At 47.2% G+C, this 23,378-nt stretch overlaps 3 protein-coding genes and 2 non-coding genes across 6 annotated transcripts; 2 read left to right on the plus strand and 3 right to left on the minus strand.

The window, feature by feature from the left end:
• Window positions 1-32: 32 nt before the first annotated feature.
• gpalpp1 (GPALPP motifs containing 1) lies at window positions 33-3,579 on the plus strand. The gene is made up of 7 exons (XM_041876163.2): window positions 33-212; window positions 430-619; window positions 740-859; window positions 1,039-1,495; window positions 2,386-2,550; window positions 2,807-2,902; window positions 3,091-3,579. The coding sequence occupies exons 1-7, from the start codon at window positions 128-130 to the stop codon at window positions 3,307-3,309; spliced, it is 1,332 nt and encodes a 443-aa protein (XP_041732097.2). The 5' UTR covers window positions 33-127; the 3' UTR covers window positions 3,310-3,579.
• A 1,607-nt stretch (window positions 3,580-5,186) lies between these two features.
• On the plus strand, window positions 5,187-12,553 carry gtf2f2a (general transcription factor IIF, polypeptide 2a). 2 transcript variants are annotated; one of them, XM_041876166.2, is made up of 10 exons: window positions 5,187-5,385; window positions 5,582-5,655; window positions 5,798-5,816; window positions 5,952-6,096; window positions 6,346-6,357; window positions 7,604-7,663; window positions 9,211-9,292; window positions 9,389-9,488; window positions 9,783-9,926; window positions 12,183-12,553. In XM_041876166.2, the coding sequence occupies exons 1-10, from the start codon at window positions 5,320-5,322 to the stop codon at window positions 12,312-12,314; spliced, it is 834 nt and encodes a 277-aa protein (XP_041732100.1). In that variant the 5' UTR covers window positions 5,187-5,319; the 3' UTR covers window positions 12,315-12,553. The 2 variants fall into 2 exon arrangements, with proteins under 2 accessions (XP_041732100.1, XP_041732101.1); XM_041876167.2 differs by lacking the exon at window positions 7,604-7,663.
• A 2,165-nt stretch (window positions 12,554-14,718) lies between these two features.
• LOC123486577 (translationally-controlled tumor protein homolog) lies at window positions 14,719-22,291 on the minus strand. Its single transcript, XM_045217941.1, has 6 exons — window positions 22,162-22,291; window positions 21,627-21,700; window positions 21,015-21,202; window positions 20,239-20,344; window positions 19,664-19,780; window positions 14,719-15,240 (listed from the first exon to the last, which is right to left on the minus strand). The coding sequence occupies exons 1-6, from the start codon at window positions 22,187-22,189 to the stop codon at window positions 15,238-15,240; spliced, it is 516 nt and encodes a 171-aa protein (XP_045073876.1). The 5' UTR covers window positions 22,190-22,291; the 3' UTR covers window positions 14,719-15,237.
• On the minus strand, window positions 15,388-15,523 carry LOC121565589. Its single transcript, XR_006000626.2, has one exon. It is a non-coding gene; the product is annotated as a small nucleolar RNA SNORA31 (small nucleolar RNA).
• On the minus strand, window positions 19,951-20,033 carry LOC123486580. The gene has a single exon (XR_006659426.1). It is a non-coding gene; the product is annotated as a small nucleolar RNA SNORD58 (small nucleolar RNA).
• Window positions 22,292-23,378: the final 1,087 nt, after the last annotated feature.

Consider the following 23,378-nt stretch of genomic DNA (forward strand, 5'->3'; position numbering starts at 1 on the left):
CATTGGATGTCGATATTGCTTACTTCCGGTGGTAGAGGTCAGATTAGATTTTCGTGTTTCAGTGTCGTTTTTCGTTCTCGTCGAGGTGTTTATTGTTGTAAAAATAGCTCATTAATAATCGGTAAATATGTCAGACGATGATTTAATCGGACCTGCCTTACCCCCGTCGTTCAGAAAAAGCAGCCATGATGATTCTGATGACGAGGGAGGATGTGAGTAAAGTTAGTAGTGGTTTCATGCACATGATTTTTTTTGGCCGTGACTAGTATCATCAGCATCAATTTGCTCAATCAAACATCGATATTATGGATACTACGCTGTCATATTCATGGCGTAGTTATCTTTCTGCTTTATACTGTATGTTAAATCGAAAAGGCTAGTGTCGGTTTTGGTATTTACCTAACTACGGTGTGCTGTCTTCTCCAATAGTTGCAGGTCCCGCGCTGCCTCCCGGGTACAAACCGGAGTTGCTCTCGAGTTCGGAGGATGACTTTGGCCAGGAGGAGGAGGAGGAGGAGGAGGAGGTGATCAAGAGACGAAGCAAGACGAGCAGCAAGCACGATACCAGCAGCAGACACGGCCACGGTAGCGCGACGACCAGGGATGGACCCACCGCAGAGTAACACGTTTAGACTCACTTCTACATTTCAGACAAACATCAAAACAAGTTATTTAGTCATTGTTTTGAAGGAAAGCGCATGTTAAATGCCTGAAATGGACTGTCTGCATCATTCTGCAGAAAACAGCGCCGAGTGGACGAGACGGTGAGTAGAAGGCTTGCGGATGATGATGAAGATGATGGTTTCTTCGGACCAGCTCTTCCTCCTGGGTTCTCAAAGTCACAGGCTTCACCAGAGAGGTAACCAAGACAACACAACTAGTTCTCCCTGCTTCAAACATACATATGAAATGATATGTCAGCTAGTTCTCCCTACTTTAAACATACATGTTAAATGCTGTCAGTCATGCATATATTTGTATAAATGTAGTTGTTGGTTTGTGTTGAGTTGATTGATTCTCTTTTTCTACCTCCCCTAGGCCAGCTGTATTGGGCCCAGCCCTGCCACCGGGCTTTCACAGACCAGCAGCTGATGAAGATGATGATGATGGAGATGATCTCCATGGGCCAGCCCTGCCACCGGGCTTTCACAGACCAGCAGCTGATGAAGATGATGATGATCTCCATGGGCCAGCCCTGCCACCGGGCTTTCACAGACCAGCAGCTGATGAAGATGATGATGATCTCCATGGGCCAGCCCTGCCACCCGGCTTTCACAGACCAGCAGCTGATGAAGATGATGATGGAGATGATCTCCATGGGCCAGCCCTTCCACCGGGCTACACAGCAGAACCCTCCAGCAGTGATGAAGAGGAGGAGGAGGAGGATGAAGAGGTGATCGGGCCCATGCCTGCTCAAGGTGCCATCCAGGACTCCGTGGCTCTGGACATCGAACGCAGAGCTCAGAAGATGAAGGACAGACTGACGGGAGCAGATGTGAGCACCTCACTATTCTACATTTATTCTACACCTAGACATCCTGGGGGGGGGGGGGACTATGGATCTCTCTCCGTCCCTTCGTACCTACGTTAGTCACACGCGATATCTCAGACACCACCGGCCCGATTTGGACGAATCTTGGGTGAATGATGCGTCTCGCTAATAGAGATCTGGCATTTACAAAATTACACTGATTGGCCCAAGGGGGGGGCGCTATAGTAATCAACTGAATTCGAAAGTTAATTTAAAATGCCCTAGTAGCTAGCGTCTTACATGCCTTTGAGCATTTGCATCAAGTGTAAATGATAGACATCAGTGGATCGATGTGATTATTCAACCATTATGTTACTGTCAGTATAGTCTAGCAAGACTATCCCTTGTCTGCCCATAAAAATACATCCTGTTTTATGTCAATACATCTCCTTATCCACCAGTGGAGTCTGTTATCTGACATCCTGTCCATTGTAAGCAATCTTGACTTGATAGTTTTTTTCATCTCATTAATCCACACAACATACATTTGAATAATTTGCACTAATTGGGCCGGGTGGGGGTGGGGGGGGGGGGCTGCATCTGCATCATTCGTGGGGGACGACATGTTTACTTTTGCCTTGTTTCTGATAAACCGACCAGTAATTAATTTATCTTTATGGTGCTTGAATACACCACCAGGTGGCACCCTTAGGAAAATGCAAACTGGGTGTGGTTCTCATAGGTAGTTCAGTCCTGCAAAACATTTTTAAACTGTGTAATAGGACAAATTTAAACTCCTCTTATTTCAAATCATTTCCCCACGTTTGCTCCCACTGAACAGACCCCAGGTGAAATGTCCTGGGGTGTGTTGGTAGAATGAGTTGACAGGCTTGTCTGTGATGGTTGATTGGCAGGATGGTCCGGAGGAGGTGGTGAGAGAGACCTGGATGACAGAGCTTCCTCCAACACTGCAGCACATCGGGCTGGGGGCCAGAACCTTCAAGAAGAGGGCTGGACCGGAGAGCAAGGACCGATCCCTCTGGACCGACACTCCTGCTGACCGAGAACGCAAACTCAGGGTAGGGAACACTGGTTCTGTTTCTAATCTGAACAGTCTACACATTTCTTTTGGAATTTCACACTACTGTACTGACTATGTAATTCTATCTATCTCTCTTTCCCTCTTTCTCTCTCTCTCTCTCTCTCTTTCCCTCTCTCTCTCTCTCTCTCTCTCTCTCTCTCTCTCTCTCTCTCTCTCTCTCTCTCTCTCTCTCTCTCTCTCTCTCTCTCTCTCTCTCTCTCTCTCTCTCTCTCTCTCTCTCTCTCTCTCAACAGGAACGACTGGAGGGAAAGAAGAGTGAAGAGATAGAGTCTGTCCCTCAACTGTCTCACAAAGAGTTGCAGATGGCTGAGAAAGTGTCCAAATACAACGTAAGTAGGAGGGACTCTTTTCTCTGCCCACAATGCATCAGCTGCATGACCTGCACCCATTATGGGAGCAGAAGAAGGGTGTATGAAGATGTCACTACGGCATTTAGAAATAGGAGACTAGATCAAGGTGTCTACTAGCCAGTACATGTCAAAAGGAGTTGAGTCTCTCTCTCTCTCCTCTCTGTTAGGAAACCAAGCGTGGGGAGTCTCTGATCAGTCTCCACGAGAAGCAGTTGAAGAAGAGGAAACTGGATGAGGGAGCCAAGTCGGTGGAGAGACGGGCGTTTGACAGGGACCAGGACCTGCAGGTCAACAAGTTCGACGAGGCTCAGAAACAACGCCTGCTGAAGAAGTCCCAGGAGCTCAACACACGCTTCGGACACAGCAAGGAGAAAATGTTCCTCTGAGAGAATCAACACAGGATAGATAGCCCAGTATTGGGCATTTGTCACCTGACCCAGTCAACTATGATGGGAACGTTCCAGGTTGACTTTATTGCCAACTGCTCAGATGATCAGAACACATTGTACTGAATATTATCTATATAGGTAGGACTTGTATGTATGTATTTTGAGAAAAGTGTGACTATCAGTTTGATTGTCACATTTTTACATTTCAGTCCTTTAGCAGATGCTTTTATCCAGAGCGACTTACAGTAGTGAGTGCGTACATTTTCATACTTGTATTTCTCCATACTGGTTCCCCCGTGGGAATCGAACCGACAACCCTGGCGTTGCAAGCGCCATGCTCTACCAACTGAGCTACATGGGACCTCCCCTCATTCTTTTGTTTTTTAAAAGGTCCAATGAAGCTGTTTTAAAAAAAAATCTTTAATATCAAATCATTTCTGGAGAACAATTAAGTACCTTTACTGTTTTTTGTTTTAAATTAAAACGGTCAAGAAGAAACAAAAATAGCTTCTTAGCGAAGAGTCATTTCTCAAGCAAGAATTTTGCTGGGACGGTCTGGGAGTGGTCTGAGTGGGGAAGGGAAAAAACGATCTTTCTTATTGGTCTACTAACTGGTCAAAACTCCACCCCACCAAAACAAGCTGAATATTTCAGGAGGTCTTTTTTTTCTCAAACAGCTGTTACACTAAAAGGGCATTATCATAAATGTCACAGTATCATTACAACCTCATACATTTACATTATTTAGCAGACGCTCTTATCCAGAGCGACTTACAGTTAGTGCATACAATATTCATACTGGAACTATATATAGAACACAGGAAAATCACGTTTTTGACTGCACTGGGCCTTTGAGTGTTTGTCACTGCACCCTTTCTCTAAAGGCTATGTATCAAAGCAAATAAAAATCAAATTTTATTTGCGACATGCGCCGAATACAACAGGTGCAGACATTACCGTGAAATGCTTAACTTACAGCCCTTAACCAACAATGCATTAATTTTTTAATAAAATTAAAAAAAAGTAAAATAAAACAACCACAACAAAAAAGTGTTGAGAAAAAAAGAGCAGAAGTAAAATAAATGAACAGTAGGGAGGCTATATATACAATAAAATAAAGTGACAGTAGGGAGGCTATATATACAGGGGGGTACCAGGGCAGAGTCAATGTACGGGGGGCACCGGCTAGTTGAGGTAGTTGAGGTAATATGTACATGTGGGTAGAGTTAAAGTGACTGCATGAATAATTAACAGAGTAGCAGCAGCGTAAAAAGATGGGGTGGGGTGGGGTGGGGGGCAGTGCAAATAGTCCGGGTAGCCATTATTAGCTGTTCAGGAGTCTTATGGCTTGGGGATAGAAGCTGTTGAGAAGTCTTTTGGACCCAGACTTGGTCGTGCGGTAGCAGAAAGAACAGTCTATGACTAGGGTGGCTGGAGTCTTTGACAATTTTGAGGGCCTTCCTCTGACGCCGCCTGGTATAGAGGTCCTGGATGGCAGGAAGCTTGGCCCCAGTGATGTACTGGGCCGTACGCACTACCCTCTGTAGTGCCTTGCGGTCGGAGGCTGAGCAGTTGCCATACCAGGCGGTGATGCAACCAGTCAGGATGCTCTCTATGGTGCAGCTGAATAACCCAGGGTAGGCTGTGCTACCGTTTCTATGGTGCTACCATGTTTTTAATTGTGAAGATTTTTCATGTAGCCAATGTTTTCTGAGATACAGGTTTTTTCATAGGTATGAATATGAGTTGTTTGATGAAAAGATATTCGAACAGTTTATTTTTTCATTGACCACCGAACTTCGACTTCTAGTATTTATGGTTTCGCGCGTCCTTTCTGGCTCTCTTAGCCGTGTATGTTTCGCGTCTGGCTCTCATGCGCCTCCGTAGTTATGGTTCGTTCATTTTAACGGACCGTGTGTTGTTTAGTAAACGTTTGCTAGCCTACCTCAAATAACGCCGAACAAATTGTAATGGTAACGTGTAAGAGGTGATTTCAACGTTTTAAACATGTCAGAGAAAGGCGAAGTGGATTTGACTGGTGCTAAACAGAACACGGGCGTGTGGCTGGTAAAGGTACGTTGGAAATGCAGGGTATAAACTGTAGCTAGCTAGCGGCTAACGTTAGCCAGCTAGCGGCAGCGTCAGATGGATGGGACAAGACTAGCTAGCGGCAGGCTAGCGATCTATTCAAGTAGACTACAGTAACTGTCACTATCATCACACTGCATAAGGTAGCTAGCTAACTAACAACCAGTCTCTGTGCCCACAGGTGCCCAAATACCTGTCCCAGCAATGGGCCAAAGCATCAGGCAGGGGAGAGGTCGGGAAACTCCGGATCGGCAAGTATGTAGAAATGGCTCGTTCATATGTTATTGTTTGTTGGTCATCACCATCATCATCGCTGTTTACTTTCTCTGCTGGCTAAAGATAACTTTCTATCTTAGGTGATCAGCTGATCAATTGTTTTCTTCTTCTCTTGCCTTAGGAACCAAGGGAAAGCAGAGGTAACAATACTGACTATGGTGGCTGACGAGTCAATGCACAGACAGAGGAATTGCATTCCTACGGATAATTGACCCCAACCCAGCCAACAATGTCCTGGTCCTAAACTGATATCACTTAAACTTGTTGTGCACCAGGTGGCATTCACTCTGAATGAAGACCTGACGATGATTGACAGCCTGGGGGACAAGCCATCAGGGGTGCAGGCCCCCAGGGACCACCCGTTCACCATGCAGACTGTAGGAGGACAGACTCTGGCCGTGTTCACTGAGACCCAATCAGGTAAGGTACCGCAGTTACCTGGCCTCCAGCTCATTCGATATAGAAAGCTGTCTATTTTGGTGCAAAAATGGCACCTGTATGGGAGTAGGGTGTCATTTGAGACGCCATGATACCTGACGGCCATGTTGTTTGAGTCATAACCTCTATTTGAATGTGTAGTCAGATAATATTCACTGTCAAAATGCCTTGTGTTGTCCTGACTGCAAATAAGCATGGTTTGTGATTTATAACTGATCTTTCACCCATTAGAGTCATCTAAGGGTAAGTAGCACTGTGTGTCTGTGTGTCCCTCCGCCTCAGGGTAAGTAGTATTGCGTGTCCCTCCGCCTCTCTCTCCTTCTCCATCTGTCTCTCTCCCCTTCCTCTCTCACTCCCTCTCCCCCCTCTCATTTCCCCTCTCTCTCCCCCTCTCATTTCCCCTCTCTCTCTCATCTCTCTCTCTGCCTCTCTCTCTCATCTCGCTCTATGCCCCTCTCTCCCTCTCTCTCATCTCTCTCTATGCCCCTCTCTCCCTCTCATCTCTCTCTCTCATCTCTCTCTATGCCCCTCTCTCTCTCCCCCTCTCATTTCCCCTCTCTCTCTCTGCCCCTCTCTCATCTCTCTCTCTGCCTCTCTCTCTCTGCCCCTCTCTCATCTCTCTCTCTGCCTCTCTCTCTCTGCCCCTCTCTCCCTCTCTCTCATCTCTCTCTATGCCCCTCTCTCCCTCTCATCTCTCTCTCTCTCTCTGCCCCTCTCATCTCTCTCCTCTCTCTCTCTCTATGCCCCTCTCTATCTCTCTCTCTTTCCCTTTCTCCCTCTCCATCTCTCTCTATCTCTCTCCATCTCTCTCTCTCCATCTCTCTCTGTCCCCCCCTTCCCCTTTCTATCTCTCATTGTTTTGGGCTGGTTTTGATCAGATTCGTTGCATATTTAATTTCCGTTGCCACGGCAGAACAGATTAATGTCCTCTGCTTGTCTGTGGCTCCGCTGGCTGGCTCTCTGCTCAGATCAGATCAGAACCACTGCGAATGAATCAGCTCAGTAGTTTGGACATGATCTGCTGCTGAATGGGATTTGGAGCTTGTTAACAACATAAACAAATCAATCAATATTATGATGGTATCGATCTGGTGTGGAGTGGAGTGCTTTGGTTTGACGTCATGATTTGTGCATGGTCTTGATGCCACTTCTAATGTGCACCTCCCCTCGTCTCCCTCCCCCTTGTCTCCCTCCCCCTCGTCTCCCTCCCTCCTCCTGATCCCCAGCCAGGCCTGTTGCTTGAGGGTGTGTCAGTGTGGAGTGTGAGCTTGTGGTGTGTCCTTTGTATGTGTTTTGGAGACAGTATACAGAGTTCTGTTTTTTTGAGGCACTTGCTGGCTTGAGTGTGAAGTGTGGCCACCGTCAAGATGTGTTGTTTTGCAACATGTTGCCGAGCAGAGTTCTGTGTGCATCTCCGTTGCTACTGCCTCTACGCCACAAACCCAGTAGTCTAAACCTTACTGTCCAATCCACTCCTCCGTCCCTGTAGGCCAGTCAGAAGAGAGATCTGATGGCAGCACCTCCGTTTCGGGGGCGGGGACAGGACCAGGTGAGTCCCCTCAGTCTCTTCCCCACTGAGAGGTGTGGAGCCTGGGCAGGAGGCTGGAGGTTAGGTCTCTTGTCTGGTGGAGGTTGTTGAGAGGTGTGGAGCCTGGGCAGGAGGCTGGAGGTTAGGTCTCTTGTCTGGTGGAGGTTGTTGAGAGGTGTGGAGTCTGGGCAGGAGGTTAGGTCTCTGTCTGGTGGAGGTTGTTGAGAGGTGTGGAGCCTGGGCAGGAGGCTGGAGGTTAGGTCTCTGTCTGGTGGAGGTTGTTGATCAGTTAGTCTCTAGTCTCCTGTTAGACAACCCTAGTGATCAGTTAGTCTCTAGTCTCCTGTTAGACAACCCTAGTGATCAGTTAGTCTCTAGTCTCCTGTTAGACAACCCTAGTGATCAGTTAGTCTCTAGTCTCCTGTTAGACAACCCTAGTGATCAGTTAGTCTCTAGTCTCCTGTTAGACAACCCTAGTGATCAGTTAGTCTCTAGTCTCCTGTTAGACAACCCTAGTGATCAGTTAGTCTCTAGTCTCCTGTTAGACAACCCTAGTGATCAGTTAGTCTCTAGTCTCCTGTTAGACAACCCTAGTGATCAGTTAGTCTCTAGTCTCCTGTTAGACAACCCTAGATCCCTGGGAGCGAGGCTACTGATTTAGTAAACAGTGTGTGTTGGCTGTGTTGCTCCACACCAACCGCAGGGTTGGCAGGCAGAGTGGGTGTGTTGCTCCACACCAACCGCAGGGTTGGCAGGCAGAGTGGGTGTGTTGCTCCACACCAACCGCAGGGTTGGCAGGCAGAGTGGGTGTGTTGCTCCACACCAACCGCAGGGTTGGCAGGGCAGAGTGGGTGTGTTGCTCCACACCAACCGCAGGGTTGGCAGGGCAGAGTGGGTGTGTTTTAGGTTGGCAGGGCAGAGTGGGTGTGTTTTAGGTTGGCAGGCAGAGTGGGTGTGTTTTAGGTTGGCAGGGCAGAGTGGGTGTATTTTCCAGGTTGGCAGGGCAGAGTGGGTGTATTTTAGGTTGGCAGGGCAGAGTGGGTGTATTTTAGGTTGGCAGGGCAGAGTGGGTGTATTTTAGGTTGGCAGGGCAGAGTGGGTGTATTTTAGGTTGGCAGGGCAGAGTGGGTGTATTTTAGGTTGGCAGGGCAGAGTGGGTGTATTTTAGGTTGGCAGGGCAGAGTGGGTGTATTTTAGGTTGGCAGGGCAGAGTGGGTGTATTTTAGGTTGGCAGGGCAGAGTGGGTGTATTTTAGGTTGGCAGGCAGAGTGGGTGTGTTGCTCCACACCAACGGCAGGGTTGGCAGGCAGAGTGGGTGTGTTTTAGGTTGGCAGGGCAGAGTGGGTGTGTTTTAGGTTGGCAGGGCAGAGTGGGTGTGTTTTAGGACCCTTCGGTGGTGGTGATGACTGTGTGGCAGAGGACTGGCACTGTGATGTCACACACTGAGGAATACCACACTGAAACAGATGAAATGATGGAGAGAGAGAGAGAGAGAGAGAGAGAGAGAGAGAGTCAACACACACAGTGACGTCTACTCATGTCTGTTAACCGTCTCCTTTCTTCTGAAGACAAAATCTCCCTGGAGGGAGTGGTGGTCCAGAGAGCGGAGTGTAGACCTGCTGTCAGTGAGAGCTACATGAAACTCAAGAGGTACACACACACTCACACACACACATACTCTCACACACACACTCTCACGCTGACACTCATTGCTCCCTCGTGTCCCCTCTCCTGCTCTGTCCCCAGACTGCAGATGGAAGAATTGTCCAAGCCAGTGAGATTGTCTCAGCAACTAGACAAGGCTGTTACCACCAACTACAAACCAGTGGCCAACCATTCCTACAACGTAAGGAGACCAGGTGGCCTGGCTGGCTGGCTGGCTGGCTGGCTGGCTGGAGTGGTAGTTTCTCTGTTACACCGTGTGACCTCGGGAAGACACCATCAGTGTGTGCACATTTTGTCCCAAACTCACCTGAACTAGACTAATACGGGGTGTGTGTGTCCGTATGTGTGTATGTCCGTGTGTGTGCCGGTGTGTGTGTCTGTTTGTGTCGGTGTGTGTGTGTGTGTCGGTGTGCGTGCGTGTGTCCGTGTGTCGGTGTGTGTGTGTGTGTGCGTGCGTGTGTGCGTGTGCCCCCAGCTGGAATATGACAGGAAGAAAAAGGAGGAGGGTAAAAGAGCGCGGGCGGACAAGCAGCAGGTGTTGGACATGTTGTTCTCAGCCTTTGAGAAACACCAGTATTACAACATCAAGGACCTGGTGGACATCACCAAACAACCTGTGGTAAGGAAGGATACTTCCTGTGGGATACATTTACATTTTTAGTCATTTAGCAGACGCTCTTATCCAGAGCCACTTACAGTTAGCGAGCGCATAAATTTTTCATACTGCCCCCCGTGGGAAACGAACCCACAACCCTGGCGTTGCAAGTGCCATGCTCTAACCAACTGAGCTACAGTGTGGGATAGATGCTGTGGGGAGGGAGAGATGCTGTGGGGAGGGAGAGATGCTGAGATGCTGTGAGGAGAGATGCTGTAACAGTGTAGTAGAAAACGGGCCGATCCTTGCCTTTCTACTGCCATAGGTGACACCAGACGTTGAAGTTGGGTTCAATTTAGGTTATGAATGAAAGGTGAAAAGGTATTTTCCGTATGTTTAAAATACATATTTTCCAGGACGTTGAAATCAGGTTCATTTTCGGTTCTGACTGAAAGTTGAAAATGCGTATTTTATAGATGTTGAAAATATGTATTTTCAGGATGTTGAACTCGGGGGGCGTATTTGGTTCTGAATGAAAGTAGAAAAAAAAACCCAGTGGATGTGGAAATCAAAGCCGGTCCGGAACTGCACCCAAAAAATATGTCCAAAAGGCGTCATCATCGGTCCGTGCCTACTGAGGTGTAGCCTACAGTGTTGCCTGAAATAAAAATGTTCTGAATGCCAATCTGTGGTAAGCCTACCGTTTGTAAAACACCCCAAAAAATGACATCCGGACAGGACCAAAAAAAAGACGTGTCCTCGTGCGTACTGGGGCGTAGCTACCATGTCAAGGCACAATGGAATTCAAAGGCCACATACTCTTCCTACCATATCCTGGATCTCTTCCTACCATATCCTGGATCTCTTCCTACCATATCCTGGATCTCTTCCTACCATATCCTGGATCTCTTCCTACCATATCCTGGATCTCTTCCTACCATATCCTGGATCTCTTCCTACCATATCCTGGATCTCTTCCTACCATATCCTGGATCTCTTCCTACCATATCCTGGATCTCTTCCTACCATATCCTGGATCTCTTCCTACCATATCCTGGATCTCATCCTACCATATCCTGGATCTCATCCTACCATATCCTGGATCTCTTCCTACCATATCCTGGATCTCTTCCTACCATATCCTGGATCTCATCCTACCATATCCTGGATCTCTTCCTACCATATCCTGGATCTCTTCCTACCATATCCTGGATCTCATCCTACCATATCCTGGATCTCTTCCTACCATATCCTGGATCTCTTCCTACCATATCCTGGATCTCTTCCTACCATATCCTGGATCTCTTCCTACCATATCTGGATCTCATCCTACCATATCCTGGATCTCATCCTACCATATCCTGGATCTCATCCTACCATATCCTGGATCTCATCCTACCATATCCTGGATCTCTTCCTACCATGTCCTGGATCTCTTCCTACCATGTCCTGGATCTCTTCCTACCATATCCTGGATCTCTTCCTACCATATCCTGGATCTCATCCTACCATATCCTGGATCTCATCCTACCATATCCTGGATCTCATCCTACCATATCCTGGATCTCTTCCTACCATGTCCTGGATCTCTTCCTACCATATCCTGGATCTCTTCCTACCATATCCTGGATCTCTTCCTACCATATCCTGGATCTGCTACGTGATGTATGTTAGGATCATTTTGTTTGACTGAACGTTGGTGTAACGTTGCAGAGATGCGTCTCTCCAACAGCACCCTGGAGAGACGCCCCTGGGGAATGGACGGGCGAAGATATTTAGCGCCTTTGACAAAGCGGGCGCTGCTTATCACAGGGCTGCATCAGCGCTCACCTGAAAAGCCCGCATGCCCACTGGTCGAGCCAGACTTGTCATTGTTTTGGGGCAGAATTATGTGGAGGTTTTTATGTGTTGATTTGATGTTGGAGGTGCGTCGTGGTCATGCCGCCCCTCGTCAATCTGCCGCTAGAGGTGGCCTGCGTAATGAGCGGGCCGGCCGTGGTGATTTGTGTTTCAGTCTGAGGTGGATTGTTGTCTGGTTAGTGATGTAATACCTTCTACACAATACTCCCTTTTTATATAAAGATGCAAGAGGGAATTACATTTACATTTTAGTCATTTAGCAGACACTCTTATCCAGAGCGACTTACAGGAGCAATTAGGGTTAAGTGCCTTGCTCAAGGGCACATCGACAGAATTCTAGGGCAGACTGGAAGCTCAACACTCCCTATCGGTCTATATAATACAACATCTCTCCCTTCTCTTTCCCCCCCCTCCATTCAGAGTTACCTGAAAGAGATTCTGCGCGACATCGGCATCTACAACGTGAAGGGAACCCACAAGAACACGTGGGAGCTGAAGCCAGAGTACAGACACTACCAGGGAGGAGAGGAAGGGAAGGATGCCGACGACTAGCCAGGGTCTGGGGCTCCGTGGCTGGGCCCGACTAGCCAGGGTCTGGGGCTTCGTGGCTGGGTCCGACTAGCCAGGGTCTGGGGCTTCGTGGCTGGGTCCGACTAGCCAGGGGCTGGGCTGGGCTGGGTCTGGGGGCCTCCAGCCTCCTGGAGAGCTCACCACTGGATGGGAGGGTCGTTGGTTTTATAGACGTTAACATTTTTTTATAATGATGCAGAGAAATAAAACAGTCAAGTTACTGATGTGTTGAGTCGGACAGTTAGTTGCTGACCGGATCACCTGACCTATTCTCCCTTTATAGTGCACTACTTTTAACCAGGACTCTGGTCTAATGTAGTGCACTACTTTTTAACCAGGACTCTGGTCTAATGTAGTGCACTACTTTTTAACCAGGACTCTGGTCTAATGTAGTGCACTACTTTTTAACCAGGACTCTGGTCTAATGAAGTGCACTACTTTTTAACCAGAACTCTGGTCTAATGTAGTGCACTACTTTTTAACCAGGACTCTGGTCTAATGTAGTGCACTACTTTTTAACCAGGACTCTGGTCTAATGTAGTGCACTACTTTTTAACCAGGACTCTGGTCTAATGTAGTGCACTACTTTTTAACCAGGACTCCTCTGGTCTAATGTAGTGCACTACTTTTAACCAGGACTCTGGTCTAATGTAGTGCACTATTTTTAACCAGGACTCCTCTGGTCTAATGTAGTGCACTATTTTTAACCAGGACTCTGGTCTAATGTAGTGCACTACTTTTTAACCAGGACTCCTCTGGTCTAATGTAGTGCACTACTTTTAACCAGGACTCCTCTGGTCTAATGTAGTGCACTACTTTTTAACCAGGACTCTGGTCTAATGTAGTGCACTACTTTTTAACCAGGACTCTGGTCTAATGTAGTGCACTACTTTTTAACCAGGACTCCTCTGGTCTAATGTAGTGCACTACTTTTTAACCAGGACTCCTCTGGTCTAATGTAGTGCACTACTTTTTAACCAGGACTCCTCTGGTCTAATGTAGTGCACTACTTTTAACCAGGACTCTGGTCTAATGTAGTGCACTACTTTTTAACCAGGACTCTGGTCTAATGTAGTGCACTATTTTTAACCAGGACTCTGGTCTAATGTAGTGCACTATAAAGGGAACAGGGTGTCATTTGGGACGAATGCGAGGATTCCTACTATTCTGACCAGTGAGGGGCGTTAGGTTCACCTCACCTGGGCCACTAGGAGGGAGGAGATTACACCTTTACTAGGCCCAAGGTGAACTCCCCTCGAGGCATTCATGAGCAGGTTTGACCGAAGTTTATTCCCTTGTGTGGGATCTGACCGTTACATTCAATCAGCGGTCCTTCAGAAGTGTTCTGCTTCCAGACACACGGCTCGGAACGCGTCAACGAAGGGTCAATTATGTACAAGTTGGTTTTTAATGACTGCTGGAATAAAATGTTTTTTTTGTAAAAATGTACCCGAGTCTGTTTTTCCTTTAGTCACATCACATCCCTACTAAAACACACAAGCTGCAGCGTTCTCATTGACTATATTTTGTTACTCCAAGTCCTGGCTCGTCTGGCTAAATCAAGGAGAACCAGTCCACGAATGTGTGAATATCAAACTGATCCCAGGACACTTTGATGTGTGCAGTCAGCTAACCGTGGAAGGTCCCCCCCCGGCCCGCCGTGTGCAGTAGGATAACTGGAATGTTTGAAAAGCCACAAATAGAACTGGGGGTCGTCTGTATCAAGTGTCTCAGAGGAGGAGCGCTGACCTGGGATCAGGTCACCCCCATATCTACGTAATCTTCACTGATCTAAAACTGATCCTAGACCTTCCTACTGAGCTGCTTGATAAATACAGACCCCCCCCCTGATGTGACATGTTATTCTACATGTCGTAGGAATGTTCTAAAACTATATATTTCTACGTTCCAAAGCATTGTCCTGCTGAACCCAGCCCAGAGTGAACGGTCATGTTCTAGACTAGAGCATCAAAACAGGACGTATCGCGGGTAAATTGTGACTGACTCACGTACAAATAATAATCGGAGTAGATATTTACGATGCACGGTGATTTGTAGATCCAGTCAGTCGACTTGGCCTTTAAAAAAGCCGGCTGCCGCACCGAACGCACCCCAATGTTTATCCACACGGTACGGTCCCAACAGATCCCATTAGAGCAGGAGAGAAGGGGTTTCCCAACCCTCTGCTCAGGGACCACCACAACGTTTCACACATTTGCTGTAGCCCTGCCACTGGTACAATGAGTCGTTGGTTTTTATTAGTGGACCAGTGGAATAGTGTGTCCTGGTTCAGGGATAAACCGATGTGTGAGACATCTGGTGGTTCCCCGAGGAGATGGAAGGGGAAGTACTGTGTTAGAGTGAAAGCAGATGGCACAAGACAGTGGTATTTCCGGCCGTTAAAGCCCATTTATTTCACAACTAGTGTCAACGAGTCCTTTACAATTGTGTGAGAGAGCGAGGTGGGAGAGTAACGTCGCAGGACATCTGATAGAAGTCACCACGCACACAGCGGGCCAAGCCAGCATGGTTCCATCCATCCATCCATCCATGGTAGGCAGGAGAGGCCCTGTCCAACGACCGTCAGTTTACAAACAGGGCGTCTCCCTCGGGACGCCACACAGACCAGATGTGGGGACGAAGAGGAGAGGAGAGGGGGGGAGAAGGTTGGGGCCAAAAAAATAAAAACCTGATCAAAGAAAGGCGAGTCTGTTTCCAGGTGTTGGGAGCGATACAGACAAGGGGTTGGGTCAGTTCTGTCCGTGATCAGGGGGCGACGGTAGCTATGGTAACAAGCAGGCAGGGTTGGGTCAGTCTGTCTGTGATCAGGGGCGACGGTAGCTATGGTAACAAGCAGACACGCTCCCTCCGATCCCAGGCACTTCTGTTAGGATGTCCAGATGGTTTACTGCATAGGAGGAGAAAGGAGACACTGTTACACATGGAGATGGAAAGAGGTCAGAGGAGACACTATCACAGAGAGACAATAGTCCACTAGAAAAGGGAATGGGGTGCCATTTGGGACTCTGTCAGTCAGAGGTCTGTTAAAACACCTCCATGTGTTCCTCTTCTCTATCCGTACTGCCACTCAGCCAGGCAGTCGGGGAAAGTGAAGGGAAGATTTACTTTAGCATCCAATTGCAAACCCAGAAGTCACGGTGGAGAGCTTCAGGTCTATCAGATGGATGCATGGGCTCTGTGTTTAGTGTGTGGTGTGACTGGTGTCTCAAATAGCACCCTAGTCCCTATATATAGTGCACTACAGCACCCTAGTCCCTATATATAGTGTACTACAGCACCATAGTCCCTATAGATAGTGCACTACAGCACCCTAGTCCCTATATATAGTGCACTACAGCACCCTAGTCCCTATATATAGTGCACTACAGCACCCTAGTCCCTATATATAGTGCACTACAGCACCCTAGCCCCTATATATAGTGCACTACAGCACCCTAGTCCCTATATATAGTGCACTACAGCACCCTACATATAGTGCACTACAGCACCCTACTCCCTATATATAGTGCACTACAGCACCCTACTCCCTATATAGTGCACTACAGCACCCTAGTCCCTATATAGTGCACTACAGCACCCTAGTCCCTATATATAGTGCACTACAGCACCCTACTCCCTATATATAGTGCACTACAGCACCCTACTCCCTATATATAGTGCACTACAGCACCCTACTCCCTATATATAGTGCACTACAGCACCCTACTCCCTATATATAGTGCACTACAGCACCCTAGTCCCTATATATAGTGCACTACAGCACCCTAGTCCCTATATATAGTGCACTACAGCACCTAGTCCCTATATATAGTGCACTACAGCACCCTACTCCCTATATATAGTGCACTACAGCACCCTAGTCCCTATATATAGTGCACTACAGCACCCTAGTCCCTATATATAGTGCACTACAGCACCCTACTCCCTATATATAGTGCACTACAGCACCCTAGTCCCTATATATAGTGCACTACAGCACCCTAGTCCCTATATATAGTGCACTACTTTTGACCACAGCACTCTGGTGTGCCATTTGAGACACAAAGTGATTCAAAAACATTCTGACCATTGAAGATAGAATGAATAGAACAGAATATCCCCGGTTCTACACGACAGATAATCCCCGGTTCTACACGACAGATTATCCCCGGTTCTACACGGCAGATAATCCCCGGTTCTACACAACCCATTTCTATCTGAACTCATTATATACCCCTGACTAAGCACCCTGGCTCTCTGCCTGCCTAGTGACTGGGGCTGGGCGTTAAATGCCTCATGACAATGAAATGGCAACAGGCCGACGCCCACAGAAACAGCCACGTCAGTCGGAGGGGAGGAATGTACAGGGTGTGGCACGTATGTTGAACATCAAGGGAAGGGATCATGGGGGGTTGAATGTTGGAGCAGTGTCTTTACACTTAGCTTTAAGGGAAGGGATCATGGGGGGGTTGAATGTTGGAGCAGTGTCTTTACACTTAGCTTTAAGGGAAGGGATCATGGGGGGTTGAATGTTGGAGCAGTGTCTTTACACTTAGCTTTAAGGGAAGGGATCATGGGGGGTTGAATGTTGGAGCAGTGTCTTTACACTTAGCTTTAAGGGAAGGGATCATGGGGGGTTGAATGTTGGAGCAGTGTCTTTACACTTAGCTTTAAGGGAAGGGATCATGGGGGGTTGAATGTTGGAGCAGTGTCTTTACACTTAGCTTTAAGGGAAGGGATCATGGGGGGTTGAATGTTGGAGCAGTGTCTTTACACTTAGCTTTAAGGGAAGGGATCATGGGGGGGTTGAATGTTGGAGCAGTGTCTTTACACTTAGCTTTAAGGGAAGGGATCTGGGGGGTTGAATGTTGGAGCAGTGTCTTTACACTTAGCTTTAAGGGAAGGGATCATGGGGGTTGAATGTTGGAGCAGTGTCTTTACACTTAGCTTTAAGGGAAGGGATCATGGGGGGGTTGAATGTTGGAGCAGTGTCTTTACACTTAGCTTTAAGGGAAGGGATCATGGGGGGTTGAATGTTGGAGCAGTGTCTTTACCCTTAGCTTTAAGGGAAGGGATCATGGGGGGTTGAATGTTGGAGCAGTGTCTTTACACTTAGCTTTAAGGGAAGGGATCATGGGGGGTTGAATGTTGGAGCAGTGTCTTTACACTTAGCTTTAAGGGAAGGGATCATGGGGGGTTGAATGTTGGAGCAGTGTCTTTACACTTAGCTTTAAGGGAAGGGATCATGGGGGTTGAATGTTGGAGCAGTGTCTTTACACTTAGCTTTAAGGGGAAGGGATCATGGGGGGTTGAATGTTGGAGCAGTGTCTTTACACTTAGCTTTAAGGGAAGGGATCATGGGGGTTGAATGTTGGAGCAGTGTCTTTACACTTAGCTTTAAGGGAAGGGATCATGGGGGGTTGAATGTTGGAGCAGTGTCTTTACACTTAGCTTTAAGGGAAGGGATCATGGGGGGTTGAATGTTGGAGCAGTGTCTTTACACTTAGCTTTAAGGGAAGGGATCATGGGGGGTTGAATGTTGGAGCAGTGTCTTTACACTTAGCTTTAAGGGAAGGGGTCATGGGGGTTGAATGTTGGAGCAGTGTCTTTACACTTAGCTTTAAGGGAAGGGATCATGGGGGGTTGAATGTTGGAGCAGTGTCTTTACACTTAGCTTTAAGGGAAGGGATCATGGGGGTTGAATGTTGGAGCAGTGTCTTTACACTTAGCTTTAAGGGAAGGATCATGGGGGTTGAATGTTGGAGCAGTGTCTTTACACTTAGCTTTAAGGGAAGGGATCATGGGGGGTTGAATGTTGGAGCAGTGTCTTTACCCTTAGCTTTAAGGGAAGGGATCATGGGGGGGTTGAATGTTGGAGCAGTGTCTTTACACTTAGCTTTAAGGGAAGGGATCATGGGGGGTTGAATGTTGGAGCAGTGTCTTTACACTTAGCTTTAAGGGAAGGGATCATGGGGGGTTGAATGTTGGAGCAGTGTCTTTACACTTAGCTTTAAGGGAGGGATCATGGGGGGGGTTGAATGTTGGAGCAGTGTCTTTACACTTAGCTTTAAGGGAAGGGATCATGGGGGGTTGAATGTTGGAGCAGTGTCTTTACACTTAGAACTTTTCATTTACACAACTTTTCTCAAATCAAAAAAAATCAATCAACTTGAACCCAAACAAGCACTAGAAACAGCCATAGAAAGTGTAACTATGGGCCCTGGTCAAAAGTAGTGTACTATATAGGGAATAGGGTGTCATAGGGCTCTGGTCTAAAGTAGTGCACTATATAGGGAATAGGGTGTCATAGGGCTCTGGTCTAAAGTAGTGAACTATATAGGGAATAGGGTGTCATAGGGCTCTGGTCTAAAGTAGTGCACTATATAGGGAATAGGGTGTCATAGGGCTCTGGTCTAAAGTAGTGCACTATATAGGGAATAGGGTGTCATAGGGCTCTGGTCTAAAGTAGTGTACTATATAGGGAATAGGGTGTCATATGGCTCTGGTCTAAAGTAGTGCACTATATAGGGAATAGGGTGTCATAGGGCTCTAGTCTAAAGTAGTGCACTATATAGGGAATAGGGTGTCATAGGGCTCTGGTCTAAAGTAGTGTACTATATAGGGAATAGGGTGTCATAGGGCTCTGGTCTAAAGTAGTGTACTATATAGGGAATAGGGTGTCATAGGGCTCTGGTCTAAAGTAGTGCACTATATAGGGAATAGGTGTCATAGGGCTCTGGTCTAAAGTAGTGCACTATATAGGGAATAGGGTGCCATAGGGCTCTGGTCTAAAGTAGTGTACTATAGGGGAATAGGGTGTCATAGGGCTCTGGTCTAAAGTAGTGTACTATATAGGGAATAGGGTGTCATAGGGCTCTGGTCTAAAGTAGTGAACTATATAGGGAATAGGGTGTCATAGGGCTCTGGTCTAAAGTAGTGCACTATATAGGGAATAGGGTGTCATAGGGCTCTGGTCTAAAGTAGTGCACTATATAGGGAATAGGGTGTCATAGGGCTCTGGTCTAAAGTAGTGCACTATATAGGGAATAGGGTGTCATAGGGCTCTGGTCTAAAGTAGTGAACTATATAGGGAATAGGGTGCCATAGGGCTCTGGTCTAAAGTAGTGCACTATATAGGGAATAGGGTGTCATAGGGCTCTGGTCTAAAGTAGTGCACTATATAGGGAATAGGGTGTCATAGGGCTCTGGTCTAAAGTAGTGAACTATATAGGGAATAGGGTGCCACTTGGGACATTTCTTATGTGAATTCAGCGGGTACTGTCAACTGTCACTCCATCACCTATAGAGAACCAGACAGTCCTCCAACTTACGTATTTCTCGATCTCGATACCGTCTTTGAAGAAGAGGAAGAAAGGCGTGACTCCATCCTCACGGTAATCTAGCAGGCCGATGGCTCCGTCACAGTTCATTGACTCACCGGTGAAGAACTGTAGGAGGAGCAGGACACGTGTTGAAGAGGGGGATACAAGGAGACAATGTTCACTTATAGTTTCATACAATGGAGGAAGATGAGCTGCATTCTTTTGGAGCCAAACCACACACATCGCCCCCCCCCCCACCTATCCAAAATTCAAAGTGTAGGCCACTGACTAGACAACGTACTCAGGTAAAAACAGATGTTAGTTTCATAGGTCATAGGTCACAGCCTCTAAAGGTGTCCTAAGATTGTCATCACTGTACGTTCCAGTAAGCCACTTCACTTCAACTCATTAACCCAATATAAAACGAGTGTCCATAACATACACAGCACGGGCCACGGTTGCATCCCAAACAGCACCCTATTCAGCGCACCAAATAACGGACCCTGGACTGGTGTGGTGCACCGCGCAGTGAAAAAAGGGTTGCCATTTGGGACCCAGCCACACGAGTTAGGCGTTCCTCTCACCTGGTATTTATCGAGGTTCCCCAGGATCATCTTAACAGCTGCTGGAGCTCCAGCCACGAAGGCCTGTACCCTCTTGGAATCCTGCTCCTCCAGCTTTGCCTTGACTCTGGGGGGGACGACACGCCGACATTACATTCACAACGCTCCCATTGGGCTGCCTGATACTCCCAGAAAACACTCACTGCACGCCGACATTACATTCACAACGCTCCCATTGGGCTGCCTGATACTCCCAGAAAACACTCACTGCTTGTGAACTGTTCATAACTTTTTTTTGCACCAATTTTTTTTTACCAGGTAAGTTGACTGAGAACACAGTCTCATTGACAGCAACGACCTGGGGAATAATAATAATATGCCATTTAGCAGACGCTTTTATCCAAAGTGACTTACAGTCATGTGTGCACACATTTTTTTTTAACGTATGGGTGGTCCCGGGGATCGAACCCACTACCCTGGCGTTACAAGTGCCATGCTCTACCAATTGAGCTACAGAGGAGTGGAATGGTTACAGGGGGAGGGGGGAGGACGAATGAGCCAATTGGAAGAGTACTGCTCCAAATCCCCTCCCAGTCGTTTAACAGGTATTTACACCCACAAGGGAACACCTTCCCTATTCAATCCCAGACGCCATAGCAGGGCGAGCAGAAAGCGCAGGGACATTTGATGTAACTAGCATCACAGTTACTAAAACCCTGGGTGTCACCAGAGAGAGGTGGTTTAGCCCCATTTCTGTGACCCCTTCAGGCTTTAGATTAGATGACAAGACCACTTACGCCTTCATGTATCCCTTGATATAGCTCTGGTAGGCCTTCTTGTTGTAGGCGGAGGTCTCCTGCAGTTTGCTGTTGAGCACAATGTCAACTCCACTGACTGTGGACGCTTCACTGCCCTCGTCTCCTCCCTCTGCAGAGGCGTTGGCGCCGATCAAAGCACCGTCGACGTCCTCCGATCTGGAAGTGAGCTGGAAGGGAGGCGAGATGGGGGTTGGGGGTTATGGTTAGGCTAGCAGGCTACAACGGTAGATGGGGGTTGGGGGGTTATGGTTAGGCTAGCAGGCTACAACGGTAGATGGGGGTTGGGGGGTTATGGTTAGGCTAGCAGGCTACAACGGTAGATGGGGGTTGGGGGGTTATGGTTAGGCTAGCAGGCTACAACGGTAGATGGGGGTTGGGGGGTTATGGTTAGGCTAGCAGGCTACAACGGTATCAACACGTTATCCTAGCTAGCTAGTAGATCCGTTTACCCGAGCCGAAGTTGCCAAACATGTTTCATACCCCTCCGGCATTTTAAGTTAGTGAAATGGATGAATAGCTAGCCAAGTTGCTAACAGTTAAGGAAGGTAACTGTATTGAAACGGTAAAGTAGTGGACGTTAGCTAAACGTACCTTCCCCTGTACTTCGTACAGCATGCCGTCGCAGGCCTCCGTGATTTTGTAGACCTCGGTGAATAGCTCATCTCCTGAAAATGCAGAATGATTAGCCAACGCACCCCCAAACATGGTAGCTAGCCTACTAGTTAACACAATAGTTAGCTAAATTCACTATCAGCTGTTTACATTGGAAACAGGGCAGTTAGTAGCTAGTTCTCTAACTAGCCAGTTAACGCTAGCTAGTTAGCCAAATGCCGGTAGGCCTCGCTAACCAGCTGGTAAATGCTAACTCCGGTAAGCCTAGCAGTCTATTGATTTTTACTCCGTTATACAGTACTCATAAAATATACTTGGATCGATCGCCGTGCAGAATACCATGGAGGACTACGACGATGTTTAAAAAGTATTTTCCACCACATCGTTGGCACGAAAGGCCTTAGAACTTCCGGTAGGCCACAATAAACACACTACAAAATGCAGACCAAAAAAAAAGAAGTGATTTTTATGAAATAATGACAACGGAGTACTGATAATATAAACGTTAGTTTACCGGTGATGATATCCTTGTAGATGATCATTTTGTTGGATTGTAGATGTGACGTTCAAGGGGAAGATGGTTTTGGATCCCTACCCGTCTCAGGACTCGTAAGAAAAGGAGAGGAAAACAGCGGTTCCCCCAATTTAGATAGCAGCGGTACTAGTGACGTCATGCAGAAGGGTTCTGCTAATATGGGTCACAGGTGCCCCCTTGAGGACATTTAGCGCGGTGCCGCTTCTCCGGGTGCGTTCCAACCCTGCCCATGTCTTTTTCTTTAGTCTCAGGTTTTACCAGAGAGGAGTATGGCGGGGGTTAACGTTGTGTTGGCCACTACCCAGTCAGGGTTGTAAAGCCATGAGTTCAAGCTAATCAAATCGAAGTTTATTTTAGGATACAGCGTAGTGTAAAGCTACACAATACAATGAAAAGTCTACTCACAGTGAAGCTCTCCTCTCAGACAGTGCAGTGATCTTAAGCTATTTGTATTTACATTAGAATATAGTCTACCAATAGCTACTGTATACCACGTAGTCGTAGACCCTATTAGACTATAGTCTACCAATAGCTACTGTATACCACGTAGTCGTAGGCCTATTAGACTATAGTCTACCAATATCTACTGTATACCACGTAGTCGTAGGCCCTATTAGACTATAGTCTACCAATAGCTACTGTATACCACGTAGTCGTAGACCTATTAGACTATAGTCTACCAATAGCTACTGTATACCACGTAGTCGTAGACCCTATTAGACTATAGTCTACCAATAGCTACTGTATACCACGTAGTCGTAGGCCTATTAGACTATAGTCTACCAATAGCTACTGTATACCACGTAGTCGTAGGCCCTATTAGACTATAGTCTACCAATAGCTACTGTATACCACGTAGTCGTAGGCCTATTAGACTATAGTCTACCAATAGCTACTGTATACCACGTAGTCGTAGGCCTATTAGACTATAGTCTACCAATAGCTACTGTATACCACGTAGTCGTAGGCCTATTAGACTATAGTCTACCAATAGCTACTGTATACCACGTAGTCGTAGGCCTATTAGACTATAGTCTACCAATAGCTACTGTATACCACGTAGTCGTAGGCCTATTAGACTATAGTCTACCAATAGCTACTGTATACCACGTAGTCGTAGACCTATTAGACTATAGTCTACCAATATCTACTGTATACCACGTAGTCGTAGGCCCTATTAGACTATAGTCTACCAA

Source organism: Coregonus clupeaformis, unplaced genomic scaffold (genome assembly GCF_020615455.1).
Source record: "Coregonus clupeaformis isolate EN_2021a unplaced genomic scaffold, ASM2061545v1 scaf1281, whole genome shotgun sequence".
Lineage (NCBI taxonomy): Eukaryota > Metazoa > Chordata > Actinopteri > Salmoniformes > Salmonidae > Coregonus > Coregonus clupeaformis.